The 14,654-nt window shown below is 41.8% G+C and overlaps 1 protein-coding gene across 3 annotated transcripts in view; it reads right to left on the minus strand.

Annotated features, from left to right (window-relative positions):
• NKD1 (NKD inhibitor of WNT signaling pathway 1) overlaps positions 1–6,609 on the minus strand; it is a 111,448-nt gene extending 104,839 nt beyond the window's left edge. The window contains exons 1-3 of one of the 3 annotated variants that reach the window (XM_048316776.1): positions 6,120–6,609; positions 5,947–5,979; positions 5,569–5,714 (exon numbers count right to left, since the gene is read on the minus strand). In XM_048316776.1, the coding sequence (XP_048172733.1) occupies positions 5,569–5,714; positions 5,947–5,979; positions 6,120–6,144 (204 nt within the window). In that variant the 5' untranslated portion in view covers positions 6,145–6,609. Of the gene's footprint in view, positions 1–5,568; positions 5,715–5,946; positions 6,002–6,119 lie in introns of all 3 variants that reach the window. The other 2 variants (XM_048316775.1, XM_048316774.1) reach the window with 2 other exon arrangements.
• Between the last annotated feature and the right edge of the window lie 8,045 nt (positions 6,610–14,654).

Consider the following 14,654-nt stretch of genomic DNA (forward strand, 5'->3'; position numbering starts at 1 on the left):
AAACCTACAGAAAACCCTTCTGTTAATGAATGCTGCTGTAAAGAACATTCCCATATGTCAACAATCATGTGCTACAAATATCCCATTTTTGGTGTAACTAAAGTTTTAGTGTGAAGTCTGGACTGCATTATTTACATTTAAGACATTAAAGAATATAACGTATTGTTGTCACTTTTCATCCCGGTTTACAGAAGAAAATATACTCCGTCACCAAGGCCTCCTCATTCAGAAGAATTAAGGTTTCACTAAGCCAACAGGGACTATCAGTAGCCCAAGGGACACAGATGAGGACTTGACCCAGCTACTACAGAGAATATGCTTTCTCCTTACAAATACCAACCTAAGTAACTCCACTTTAGTGGGGGTGGGAGAAGGAGGGTTGTTAGAGACCAAAAAAAGTTCCTTTAATGAGACTGTTTGCAGAAACTTCACGGGCCATTCAGCTTTCCAATCAACATGCCAAATTATGAGTGCACCACATTAAATCTGAAACACCTATAAAACAAGCCCTGATGAAATACAGAGTCTTCCATCTACCGCCTCCATATGGCTCAAGCAAAGTCAACTTTTAATTTCATAACACAAAATATTTAATTTTTGCTTCTCTTCATATGTCAATTTAACCTCTGGCACATAGCTTTGAAACCATATAAGGATGCCTAACACTTTCCATATGGCAACTGAATTGTGGCTTTTAATTGCACCAACTGGTATCATTCAAGGATAATTCCCTTGGAATCCAGCTTTCTGCTATAGTATTGGCCAATTCACTAATCTCATCACCATGGCACTAACGCTTTCAGAGACTCTTTGATTGTTAATATTCATATTATAATTTTCCCAAACCAGAGCTGTCAAGATATACTATGTACACCACTAATTAAATTATCTTGGTTTGTTGGCACTAAATTTCAACACTAAATAAGATTCTGCTTTTCTCTCTCTCAATACAAAGTTTGGTAATTTTATTTTAAATGCCATAGACAATATTTTTGAGTGCTAAAATACTTTTTAGTCATACCAATATCTAGCACTCCTGAGTCTGTTGTTTATTTTATCCTCAGAGTCAACAAAAATAATTATCTATATAATACTGACATTAATGGACTTGAAAATATTATATTTCAGTTAAAAAGATCACTTCAAGCAGTCACACAAGATAGCATCCAAGGAAACTTTCATTGCTCTTGTCACCATACCAATAAGAAGGCAGTCTTTCAAATGTCACTCTACCCATGAAATGACCCCAAAGTAGTGCTACAATTAAATCCTGCATTTCAACAGCTTTTAAACCATAGCATGTACACAACACTAAAAAAGTCTAATTTCTGTTCCTTTTTTTCATTTTGGATGAATGACCTACCCAGCTGTGTCTTCCATAAGGCAACGTATTTTTAATATGCACACACACACACTTTTTAACAGTGGGGGACTGGGAAGGGCTTTTTTTTTAAATTTAGGATTGATCATACTAGAGGAGCAGTGAAGTTGACACTGGTGTTGTCTCCTCTCAGCCATGCAAGGAATGCCCATTAATGTCACTGGCAGTTACAGGCACAGAACAAATGGAGAACAAGCCCCACCTCTGAAGTACTGATGTGCCTCAGCATTTCATACTGTATTAGTCCCAAACCCAAACTCAACTCTAATTAATATCAATGAGGGTTGAACATGAGGATCACTAGCACCAACGAGACCATCAGAAGTGGTAAGTTAAAGTCATTTCTATTTTACCTAAAATGAGTACCTACAATGCGGCTCATTGAGAGCTAGTTTGAAATTTAATCAAAAATATGGTATTTTTTCCATTCCCAAGCACAGATCTCAGTGAGACACACAAGAACCTAGTAAAATTTCTTATGGCTTTGAAGATAAAAGTAAATGGAACTAAGCAAATGTCATATTTAATATTCCCCCCTCTAGCACAGAACTATTTCTCAGTTAAATAAATAAATACATGACTATTTGCAAACAATGTTGATTTCCAAAAATAGTTTGTAAAAGTAAACACACTGAATAAATTTAAGCATTACACAGGATAATCCACAGTATCAGAAAACCTTTCTGGATACAAGTTAACTCATTCATAGAGCAGCAAAAGAAGTGTGTTCAGTTGCTCTAGCAGATTTACAGCCTGAGTGGTTTCAATTAGCTTTGAAACCAGAAGATGACTCTGGATCTCATACTTTTCATGGATGCAACAGAATTCCTTTTCTCTTTAATCCTTCACTTTGTGGAAGCTGCAGGCCAGCCCTCGGCCTCCAGAGTCATTAAAACACTTAGAGCAGAGCAGCCCCTGCTGGGCGGGTGGCAATGGTTAAATGAGATCAGAGCTCTCACCCCCCACAGCCAGTTGCAGACACGCCACAGGCGCTGATTTCGGACACACTCCCCTTCCCCTAGCTCATGCCTTCATCCAGCAATCTACCAGGAGATCCTTCTCGAAGACTGGTGTTTTTGGCAATAGCTGGACACTAATTACTGTTCTTTCAGTAAACTGGAGGGGAGAGATAGATGGACAGGACACGACATGGACAACATATCAGCTGAGGGAAGTCTGCTCTAACCAAGAAACTCTCAAAACTTCTGCTCGGGAGGAGGAAAGGTGTCATATGATTGAACTGTCCTTGAGTCCAACACCTCTTGAGTGAATTGATGTAAAGACCTCCCCTCCACAACAACTTTAAATTCCATCATTCTAGCGAGGACTACAAATGAAACTTTACTGCTTCCCTACATTAGTCACTCATTCCACTTGTAAAACACTGCATGAATCCCCTGAACTTCAGTGTCATCTCCCCTGGATGACTAACTTTAGCAGAACAATTCAGTGTCTGTCCTTGAGAGAAACAGCCTTCCAACTAAAACCAAGACTAAATTTTTGGCTTATAGAGAGTAATAGAAATCAAATCGCATTATCACATCCAAGTTCTGATAAAAATTATCCAAATATTTGAATTTTCAGTCTTGGAACCTCTTCAGAGTAAGTGGTCTCCTCTCCCATCAACAGGTCTTTGGAAGTAAGCTGAATTTCATCAAAAAGGCCCTACATACTAACAAAACCACTATCAACAAAGCTCTGGTTAAGGATTCCTACTAGGAAAATTATTTCTAGGACCATTATTTTTTTTTTAAACACAGCTGTATATTTCTGTGAATGCAGATATTTTTGTCAGTGTTTAATCTAGCTCTTTGCCGTAAGTCACAAACACAGCAACTTGGGATCCATTTTGGGGAAAAAAACCCATGCTTTACTGAGAAGTCACAGTTTCAGCTGCAACACAATATAACTGTGTCCACAAATTCCACAGAGCCTTGTAAGCTGATTGAATATTTTAGGATGAATTTTGAAGTAATAAGGAGAAGAGTCCTTGGGCAATTCACATGCAACACTACTACATTGTTAGGGACTACACAACTGTCCCACACAACCCCGTGACTAACCATTAGCAGAAGAAACTACTATTTCTACATCTTGAGGAGACTGAAGAACCAAGAGGTTAGACTAAAATTCCCTTTGAATCTTGGTATAATTACACAAAAGATCAAAGGGATCTCAGAAGAGAAGCAGTCATGCAACCTCAGTTATGGAGTCAATAGCTGTGACTCCGAAATCCTTGTCAAAATGACTGTACATATGGCACATCTGGTTCCAATGTAGGATTAGAAATGCATCCTTCCATATTCCAAAACTTCATATTTTAAAGGAACTTTAATGTAGCTGTCACAGTGTGCCTGTGACAGGATGACAATTAAACTAAATCAATTAGCAGGCCATACACGCATACAGATACTACCAAATATATTAGGCAATAAATGGCAAATATTTTTGAACATTCAGAAACAGCTCTATAAGGATGACAGTAAAAAGCCTCATGGGAACAGTGCTTTTAAACACACTTAAACCTATTTACAGTTTTATAATGTACTAAAACTGTAGACTAATATTTAGTTAATGGCTTGCTAATTGCTGAGACATCATGAGGAGGACTTCCTCTTGAGTAAGAGGGGAGATACTGTTCTACTATCATTCCAGCTGAGCAGACTTCACAAAACTGCCAACTGAAGAGTGTTGTGAATAGAAAGTATCTTTGACAAAAGATATTTTCTCTTTCTTTTCAGAAAGCAAATTACCTTTGTGGAAGAAAATACATTTCACAAACTGAAGTCAGAGTTTTTACCTTTAACTCTTATACATTAAATCTATGTTTAGCTTGGTGAATTGAGCTTCTTTTCTAGAAAATGTGCATGTGAAAGGTAGAACATATCTAAAAACCTTGACTTACCAAAATTGGGATAATTAGAAAATAATTAAAAACATGTGTTTTTACTCTTTGCATCTGTATCTTAGTATGTACTATTATTAATGAAAATTTCTTTCTTTGGACTTATTTTTTCCAAGTAAAGCACAATAAATATCACTTCAACCAATCATACCTGCAAGTTGAAGGTGATTATGCTCATCAGTTACAAACACATCAATATCTTACCCCCTTTGTCTTTACTTCTAGCGACTCTCACGCAATTTATTCTCCTCAAAATGCAATACTGGTGGAATCTAAATGTCATCATTAGCTTTTCCCATGCTACATATCTTCTACTCACTTTCACATCCCACCTAAAATGAAGTGTTCTTGACTTGCAAGTTAATTTTTCCTTGAGACACAAGTCCAGGCTTCTGACAATACAACTGGTAGCTAACAAAGTGAAGAGCCTGCAGGATGTTTGGTGGCCCTGGCTCTGCTTGCACTTTCAAAGCCACACTGCTTGCTGGGAAGCACAGATTCCAATCTCCCCATCTCTCAGGTTACCTTTCCAGTGATGAAGCTTTCAGGGCTTGATCCAAAGTCAATGGGAGTCTTTCAGTAAACATCAATAAGCTCTGGATCACACCCTGAAACACTATGAGGACCATATCTAAGTAACGTTAAGTCTGTTTACCTCCCATCATGCTTCTTTGTTTAAAGAGACAACATTAAAAATAAATAAAAGAAAACGGCGACTGAAACATTTCCTCCAGCCCTGCTTTACATGAAGGACTGAAGGAAAGAGAAGGGGTGGAAAGTGACCAGTGAAACAACCAGGACAAGTGACTGGCACAGAAACTCTTGTGGATAAAGTCAGCCTCACGTTATTAGCAAAGAGCAAATAAATAACAATAACTCTTCGGGGACTTCTCCTTGCCTGCCAAAATGTCACAGGCAAACTTGTATACTAATCAGGGTTCACAAGCTACCGCACACTGGCTGGGTGCTGGGTTTTCCCCAAAGATTGTTTGTTCCTGTTTGTGAAAGGTTTTGCTCTAATCGTACTGCCCAGACACCACCAGTCAGGTTCCCTTACTCCTCTGGCTTTTGTACCCTCACCAAGTTTGCTCTGCAGCTCCTAACTTCATCAAAGGACTGAAGGAAACCACCCACGGGGCAGCGCCTCGGAGCAACATTAGGGCAAAGAAAACCTTCCTTTGCACAACCGCCCCTTGGGAGGGAAAGAGGGATGTAGAAAGAGCTTTTGCTTTTCACTATTTCAAAAGGAAGGGGCGGGGGGGCAGCGAGGAAGCTGACATACCCTGGCGCTGGAGAGCCTGCACACGGCGCGGTGCTGGCAGCCGTGCTGGAGTCCCGAGCTGCTGCCGCCCCCGGAGTATTTCTGCTTCACCAGCCAGTCCTCCAGCCCTCTGCGAGCCAGAGTGGCGTTCACCGCAAAACTATCACCTAGAAAAGAGAAGACAATGCCGCCGCTGAGCCGCCCGCAGAGCCCGCCCGACCCCCGCGGCCATCCCCGAGCCCAGCCGGGGCTGGGGCTGGAGCCGGGAGCGGGAGCGGGGCGGCCGCGCAGAGCGCAAAGCGCGGCGGAAAGTTGAGGGGAGAGGGCAGGGGGCCGGGAGCAGCCAGCCGGACCGGGGAAAGGCGTTCAAAGTTACTAACAGTGAGGAGCCATCCCTACCTTCTGGACTTTCTCTGGGTTTACAAACGGCAGCTAGGCAGATCCGGAGGAAAGTATGTAAGGGAAATAATAAAGGAAAATCGTTAGACACGAGAATAAAATCACAGCAACAAACCGACTAAAATCCGAATAAAGGGAAGGGTCTAAGGAAGTAGCAAGTGAAAGGAACTAACCATGTTTCGAGTGAAGTTTCCCCATCTCTCTGCATTGATCTGCAATTACGATTCATTTGACTGTTTTCAGTAGGGTCAGGTTCGCTTGTTGTTATTTTTTATAGATATATAAAATCCCAGCGTGTTTAGAAATCCATGTGCTCCGCTTCTCCCTGCTAACGCACAAGCGAGCTCAAAGCTCAGCTCCTCTCCTGCAGCACGATCCGGCGTCCCCCTCTCCGCTCCAGCCTTCCTCCTCTCTCCTCTCTTTCCCAAAGACAGAGGCGGTTACAAAAGACCTTACTTCACCCACCGGGGAACATGATTGACACCTCATTGAGATTAGACCACTTGCAGGCAGCCTCCGCCTTCCCATTGGGCCGCGGCGGCAGATGAAAGGGGCGAGTGAGCCTTTTGGAGGCTCAAAAAGGAAAAAGAAGGGAAAAAAAAAAAAAAAAAAAAAAAAAAAGAAGAAGAAAAAAGAAAAAGGAGCAGCCGGGGCGCGTTTCACTTCCAGCCAGGCACGGGCGGCGGAGCCGGCCCCGCTGCGCGCCCCGCGCAGCCCCGGGGGCGCCGGGCGGACAATGCGCCCGCTGCCCCCCGGCCCGGCCCGGCCCGGCCCGGCCCCCGCCCGCCCCAGCGCCGCCCTCCGCAGCCTGCGCGGAGCCCCGCGGGCCGCCGGCGCTGCGGGGCCGCTCTCCCCCCGCGGGGCCGCCGCCCCCGCCTGCGCAGCAGCAGTGTCCCCCCGCGGGGCCGGGTCCCAGCCGCGGCTCCCCATCCCTCGGGGATGTCGGAGGGTCCGGCACCCCGCACGCCCGGCGGGATGTCCGCACGCTGCCTCCCGGCACCCCTGTACCCGGGTGCGGTGCTGAGCCCCTCCTGTCCCTACTTCGCGGTATCTGGATTGCGGAGGAAGCCAGCATGTCTGGAAAAGCAGTTGTTCTACTGACTTAGTCCTGCAAATCGTTTTTCACGGGCATCCCTTCGCACACAAGTGATCCTAACGAAGTCACTGTAAATGCCAAAATGCAGTTCTCAGGGTCAGGTCCAGAACCCTTTCTCAGTGATTTAAAATGTTGGCAGCAGGAGGACAAAGTCTCTCTCAGCTTTTTTTAATTATTAGTTAAGTAGATGAGATTGAGAGAGAATCTCCCCTACTTCTCCAAATTATGAATGGTATATTTTTTACATATAGCATAAACGAAAAGGAAACTTGCTGTTTCATAAAGATAATTCTCACAGTCATTAAAATTTTTGCTTTCTTCCTCTGGCTGGTCATTATATTTCTGTTTATGAAAATCACATCTCCCTTGAGATCCTTGTAGTTCAACTAGGAGAGATAAAAGGGAGTGTGTAGTAGATTCAGAACAAGAAAAAATGAAGACTTCTGAGAATTTAATTCAAAAAACTACTAGTCAAACTATGTAGGGTTTGACCCAGATGGGCCTGGTCCAAAAACTTCAAGGCCACATCTGTGCTTTCAAATCCATACGTTTCAAGCACAGGGAGGAAGGAGTTAGACTTGGGAGCTCATCTGAAAAAAAGATTCAAAGCATATGTAGTAACACTTCTGCAGGGAATTGGGACTGGGAGAGGAGGGTCAGGCTTGGAGCTCATTTTTAGAAGGAATTCCAAAGCACATGGATGTGGTGAAGGTCTGGTATGAAACAACTGTGCAGCACAGCCAATGCAATGCCGTTAAATGGACCATTTCAAACCAAATTGTTCTTTGGATGATTGCAAAGTCATTTCTCACATTATTCCAACTATTTATCTGTCTAGCGGAGAAAGCCCTTGCATTGTGAAATGCAGCCATTGCAACAGCATCAATTGCTTGTCAAATAGCTAATAACATGCATATTCTGTGAATTTCTTTTTTATGTATTTTAATAATTTATTTGGCCCATTTTTTATGTTGTGTATTTAAAGTGACATATTTGTTCCTTTGAAGATTGTCTCTTGTTTTGGGGAGGGTAAAAGAGGGGGGAAAAGTAATTTAGATGAAGCAGACTCATTGGGGCATGAACCTCACCTAGAGTGTGAAAACTTGTAAAAATTTTCTGATCCATATTAAGAAATTTTAAATCCTAATATCTCAGGTTGGCATATACTCAAGTACCCTTTAAAACTTCATCAGCAAATATTTTATTTGTAATATCACTTATCTTCACTGTTTATGAGAAATTGAGAACAGCTTAGTGTAAGTGATCCCAAATGGGATGGTTCTATCCATTCATCTTGTGAGATGATGCCTCCATCATTCAGCTCTCGGGAATAAAATGAGGCCTTAGAAATGCCACGAGTTCAGCAGGTCTGAACAAGTGGCCGGGGGAAGAAGCCCTGGCTTTCACAGCAGATTACAGAGGTCCACTTGTGTCGAGGAACTTGCGTTCATAACACAGCCACTCTTGTGCAGAACTGCCTCCACATACACAACATTTGTTAGAGTTTAAAGCAAGCCCTTTCTAATTACAGTTGATGACATACCCTGCAAAACCAAGGTTTTCACAGGAGAGCAAATCTGACAAAAGAATCCCAAATGTCAGTAACTGACTCCATGCACAATGGGATTCATGACTCTACTGCTTGGGCACAGGACTAACACAATTCCAAGCTCGTTATGTTACTCTGGGTAAGAATCACAACTGTAGGTAATTCTTCCTCCACCTGCAAGAAAGTAAGTTTTAGCTACTCTCGAAGTGACAAATCTTGCAATTCTTAGCATGGTTTTTCTCAGAAAGTTCCGGTTGATTTCAGGAGGATTTAGCATGGTGTTACAACTAAACAGGAACCTCAAGATTGACTCAGTAGAATTATAATGATCCTCAAACTACAGGGACCTCGAGGCATACAAAGCCTTTTGTTTTTCCATACATGGGGCCAGAAGTGTGTTAAGTAGTGACGTCTAGTAAAATATCAGAGTAAAGTACACCATTCACAAAACAGTACTAATGATTACAGGATCTCCAATTCAACCCAGTGACCTCAGTGGAATTCTTAAAGTTAGAAAGCTCTGACGTAGAGTATTATTCATTGCCCTTTCATTAGTGTTGACTACACTGTACTTCTTCAGAAGATGGAAAACCCTTCTGAGCCTTGCTATACGATAAAGCAGTTGATGATAGGAAATGAATCTTAGCCAAGGAACAAGTGAATAAGACCATTCTAGGAATTAATTTTCAATATTCAATAGCATAGAAAAATTAACGACAATAGTTGCAATAGCAAGAGTTACCTGATAGATGAAAGCATCACACTGATTTTCCTGTCTGGGTAGTGGTAAGATACTGCTTTCTTCTACTTCATCTCTTTCCTTTTCTTCCCCTCTCCTGCCATGTTCCCTCCAGCTAGAGATGAAAGTCTGGTATTGGCCTCCCACAGTCTCAGGTGGGTGCTGTTCTCTTCCACCTGGAAGTGGCATGCTGGTCATGCTAGACCAACTCTAGAATAAGTGAGGATTAACATGTGTTTTTGAAAGTGGAAAAGCCCCATGTAATTCTTTGGAAAAAAAAAAGAAAAGGCCCACAGAAGCAGTAAAGTGCAAACTGTGTAGCTCCTCCTCTGCACTAAACAATCTGAGTCCATACTGAACAGAAGTGTTTTAAGAAAAGGTTGTTCCATTGTGGAGAAAAAACATATGAGTTTTTCATGCTTCTAAAGATGTTTCTGGTGCTCTCAGCAGCATTGCAAGGACAACACTGATCATATCTAAGATCTTAATATTTCCAGGACCCAGTTGATAAAGAATTTTTAATCTCCTCACTCTCAGAATCATAGATGGTCACAAACCACACTCAGCCTCCATTTCAACCATGTTCCAACCAAACCCCTTTTACTCCATCAACAAAGAACTGCCCACAGCAGTGGTACCTCTTCAACAATTGCCTCAGTCACTACCCTGATGATGCTTTTAGGGCCACACACCCTTTTATGAACATTTAAATTTTGGTTTGGTGACCACATGAGTGCTTTGACTGCTCATTCCCAACACATAAATGGGATGCCTGTCACAAGACACTGTTTTAGCTTTTGGGCCTTTGTCCTTGTACCTCTGGTCTTGGCAGTTTTTTCAGCGCTTTTGCCTTAGGCATTTTTGCAATCTGTCGTGTTAGCACCTCCTGGCTTTAGCAACTTTGCAGCCTTAGCTTATTGCCTCAAAGCTTTGGCATGAGTCTGCATGTGGCATCCTTTCAACTCCAAACATACTTGCTTCACAGGTTTTCCTTGGGTTTTTCTTGGATGTCAGCAATTGCCCTGACCCTAGAGGGGGAAGAAAGACTGATCAGCAAGTTCAAACAGTGTCTGTGCAGCAGAAAGATGCCTATCACAAATGAGCACATTCACTACATCACTTGCCAGATTTTGCACATGCTCAGGTACCATGAGAATTTTTTCCAGGCCTTCTTCAGGGTTATTCCTAGGAATCTTCTGAGAGCCTGTGATGATTGGCTGGAGAAAACCCTGGTGAACTTCAAAGTCCCAGACTGTTAAACCACTGTGTCTCCATACTCCAGTGGACATAGTTTCCACGATTAAAGTATTTTCTCTTTCACCTCTCTTTAAAGCAAATAAAACCCATCAGGTAGAGATAAATGTTGAGTTTAAGGGCTGGTAGTTCAGGGTGACAAGTGCTGATCCAGTACATGAGCTGTTTTCCACAACAAACACCAGGAGACAGCCAGTTGTCCTTTGTACTGCCCCCACTAAAATACTCCTTTTCAGGTAGTATCACATCTTCCTTTCATGGGATTCAGGAAAATGAGTCTTAGAAGTCTTAAAATAGAAGAATCCATGATGATGAGGATAAAGATTCATGCCAGGTTATTGTTTGTTTTCTCCATCTATTACTCTGAAAGTCCACATCAGCAACTGCCTTCAGTGAAGGCCTGAGTTTAGAAATGCTTGCTTTTTGTGAATTCCTAATTGTCACCTGTTATGTCCTGCAACTTCTCTCTCAAAGATCTTTGCATAGCTAACTCAGTAATCCAGATTTCAGCTCACCAGAAAAGTAGAAAGGTGAAAAAAAACAGTTGATGCTGCCTAAAACTAGTGAGACTCCTGCTACCATGTATCTCTCTGAAGCTGAGGAACCTGGGCCAGGGCTTTCCCAGCAATTTAGAGGCAATTGGCTTTTTCAGTACATTTTACTGGGTTTTGGATCTAGAATCTGTTTGCTTGGAATCTGACTGCAGATTGACCAGAATAAATTCAAAGATCATACAAAATTAGCAGGATTTTTTCTGTCATAGTTTCCCCAAGGAAAACACTGTTCCTATCCAAATAAAATGAACTTGCAGTTTATTTACTAATCCAAAACTATGGATGTCCTTCATAAAAGGGAATCCTTAAGAAATTTAAAAGTGTGATTTTTCTGAGTTTTCTTTTTCCAGTGGATATTTTGCTGAGATGAAATTTGCTAACAACTGTAACAATATGCAGGGAAAGAGGAAAAATAACTTTTTTCAACATCATATATGGTGTGCTGCACATAAAAAGAAAAGAAGCAAAGTAAAAAGTACTGCCATGACTTCAATAATCAGAACCTTTCCTTTAGCATCTAAGAAATGACAAGTAAGAAAGTTTTAATATAGGAGAGGATTTTTATTTGCATTTCTTAACAATAAGGGTGGTTTATACTCCACCTGGTGTCTTTTCTCACATCATCTTTTATGGGCTTCTCTCAGTGACAAGTACCTTTGTACAAAGGTTTCCTCCCCCCTTCTCCCCCTTCTCTGGTTCTAACTCTCTAGCAGGCTTCAGCATACAAACACAATGGGAGCATTGAAAGGAAGACAGTGGGACACCTCCTTTGATCTTGTGTTCTAATAACTTGTGTATGTTTGTGTCCAAAAACAATGTTCCAAGGCTGTGAGGACTGCTGCTGCCGAAAAGAATACTCATCACAGGGGCGGTGGAATAGTTAAACTGTATTCAGGAAAGTAAAGTAGTGGCCAATAATGTAAACAGCAGACTGTAAACTCTACTAAAATGCTTTGATGACTGAAGAGAGCCCCACTCCACAGCTGACAACACAGACATCACAGGTCTGTTCAAAGCATGGCACTGAGGGTCACCATTAAATCATACAATTCCCTATTACTTTTCATATCCATTCTAGAGGATACTCACTGCACATGGACAAAAGAAACATGTCTTGCATTAAAGCAAATGGCTACTGTCAGATGAGCCAGCTGAGCTCCTCCACTCCTCTGCTACTTGCTCAATGTTGTTGGGTTTTTTAAACTACAAGAAGCTGGATTCCTGTTTTCATTTTTCATTTTTGTAACTCACTGGTGCTTTTCTTTCTGAAAAAGGTAAAACTATTGCTGGAAAAACAATTGGCATGGAAACAAAGCAAGACCAGTCAAACCTTACACACAGAGCACACTGCTTGTGTAAAAATCACTTCTGACAAAGTGGCAACCCACAGCAAGGGGTGGAAGAAGGAGAAAGTTGCTTGATCTCTGTCTTACTATTTACAACTATGATGTGGTAAAGTCTTATACTGTCACATGTTGACAAATCTGTGAACTTTGGAAAGAAAATGTAAGAATCAGGATCTGCACGTATATTTTGTATTTAGGTTCCATCTCTGGAGTATTTTCAGCATATTTGAAACTACAGAGTTTGACAGTCACCCAGGCCTGATTTCCAATATGATAGCATTTGCAAAACTCTCATGAAACGTGAAAGGCTTGAATTCAATGTGTGGTGGTTCAGCACATGTTAGCTTTGCTGGTTTTTGTTGGTTTTTTGGTTTTTTTTTTTAAATAAGCATAAATTTCATTGAAGTTCTGTTGCTATAGTAAACAGGGTTGGTGCTGTGCTTACAAATAAGTAAGTGCAAGAAGTGTTAACTTAATAGATATCTGAAAACGAAAAAAAATGTTAGCAAAACTATCTTTTGAGCTCTGTATGAATTATAACAATTCCAAAGTGTTTTGGCAAACACTCATAACCATATCTGAGAAAGAAAACTTTAAAAACTATGCCTGGACCACCATGTCACTGTACAAATCTGGCTCCAGTAACTTGCCACAAGAATTTTGTCTTTCTAAAATAAACTTGGCTATAAAAGAATGCCTTCTTTTGAACATTAAGATACAGCAGAATAAACAATCAGGTTTATCTCCAAGTTGTTTATACATTGAGTCATTGGTTACTACTGATTTTCCCCACAGGTACCCTGTGCACACCAAGGAGTGGCATTGATACAAAGCCTGTGATGCAGCAGGAATACAGGGACTGACACAGGTGAGGAGCAGAGGCACAGAAACAGCCCTTCTCCATTTCCCTGTGTGTGTTTCTGCTCTGCAGGACCGAGCAGAGCCCGGCTGCCTGTAGCCCACAGACAGTCTTGGGGATGCATTACACAAGACTACACCAGAAAAGATCCAAACTATTAACTGTTGAGCATGGTCCTGGCTCAGTACTCAGCAGCTGTGCAGCTCACCAAGGCTTTGAATCAGCAATAGGCTCATTTCAGGCGCAGACCCAGGGAGATGCAGGCATACAGCAGGAGCAGAGAGCGTGTCAGCACTGCACAGCACGGCACACACACACTGCAGGTGACAAGACATGGACAGAGCCCCGTGTGCAAGGAATTCCTTGCAAGGAAAACAGGAATCACTAATGCAGTTCAACTATATTGAGGCCACGAGCACAGGACAAACAGCTTGATCTAAATTGTACTTGCTGTTAACTTATATTCTCTAAACTTTGCTGTGGAAAACAGCTTTGTTTTCAAAATTTACGTAGATTTTTCTTACAAGGGGCATCCAATGGAACCACAACACTGACTCACACAGATAAGACACTATCTTAAATGAGCTTAAAAGTGAAGTCTTTTTCACTTCTACATGGAAACTTCTGAAGGACTGGCAGATGGATAGATATGAAATGACCAATTAAACTCTGAACATTTTATTTATACTTCTCTGCTTTTATTTTACCATTAACTATGAGTGTTACAAGACTTCGCATCTACCAAGCACAATGCACATTGATTTAATTTGTGTGCTAGATACATGGCCTCTTCACTGTACCTCTGCAACATTTTCATATGGCATTAATGACATAATTATTGCATTCAGCTAAGCTGCATTAGTTTGAATGAAGATAACCCATGGAGATCCACTTTGCTGCTCTGTTCCACTTTCTGTGTCCTTTTGCATTGTGCAGTTTCAAATACATGACAGAAGCTACAGGAATTCCACGATTTGCATAAAACTAACAAGCCCTCAATTCTTCTCCTGGCATTCATAATTTTGCCATGGTGGTTTTGAACCAGTGCCAGACCACGTCTAACCAAGGCAGCATTTCGGCCAGCGTCCTGCAAAGGCAGGGTGCATCATAGCAGGCTTTCCCTTTTGCCTCTGTTCTGGCAGCCAAAGGGCAGACAAGTGAAAGAACTCAGGCACATGGACCACACACCTTGTACTTCCTCATAGCATTACCTACTGCCTTCCCTTGTAGAAGGCTCTTGCAGTGTCTTAAGAGAATCTTTCCCTATAAGACTCCTTCAGTATTATGAGGCAGATATAGGACTGTGGCTGG

The sequence above is a fragment of the Corvus hawaiiensis genome, chromosome 12, assembly GCF_020740725.1.
Source record: "Corvus hawaiiensis isolate bCorHaw1 chromosome 12, bCorHaw1.pri.cur, whole genome shotgun sequence".
Classification (NCBI taxonomy): domain Eukaryota; kingdom Metazoa; phylum Chordata; class Aves; order Passeriformes; family Corvidae; genus Corvus; species Corvus hawaiiensis.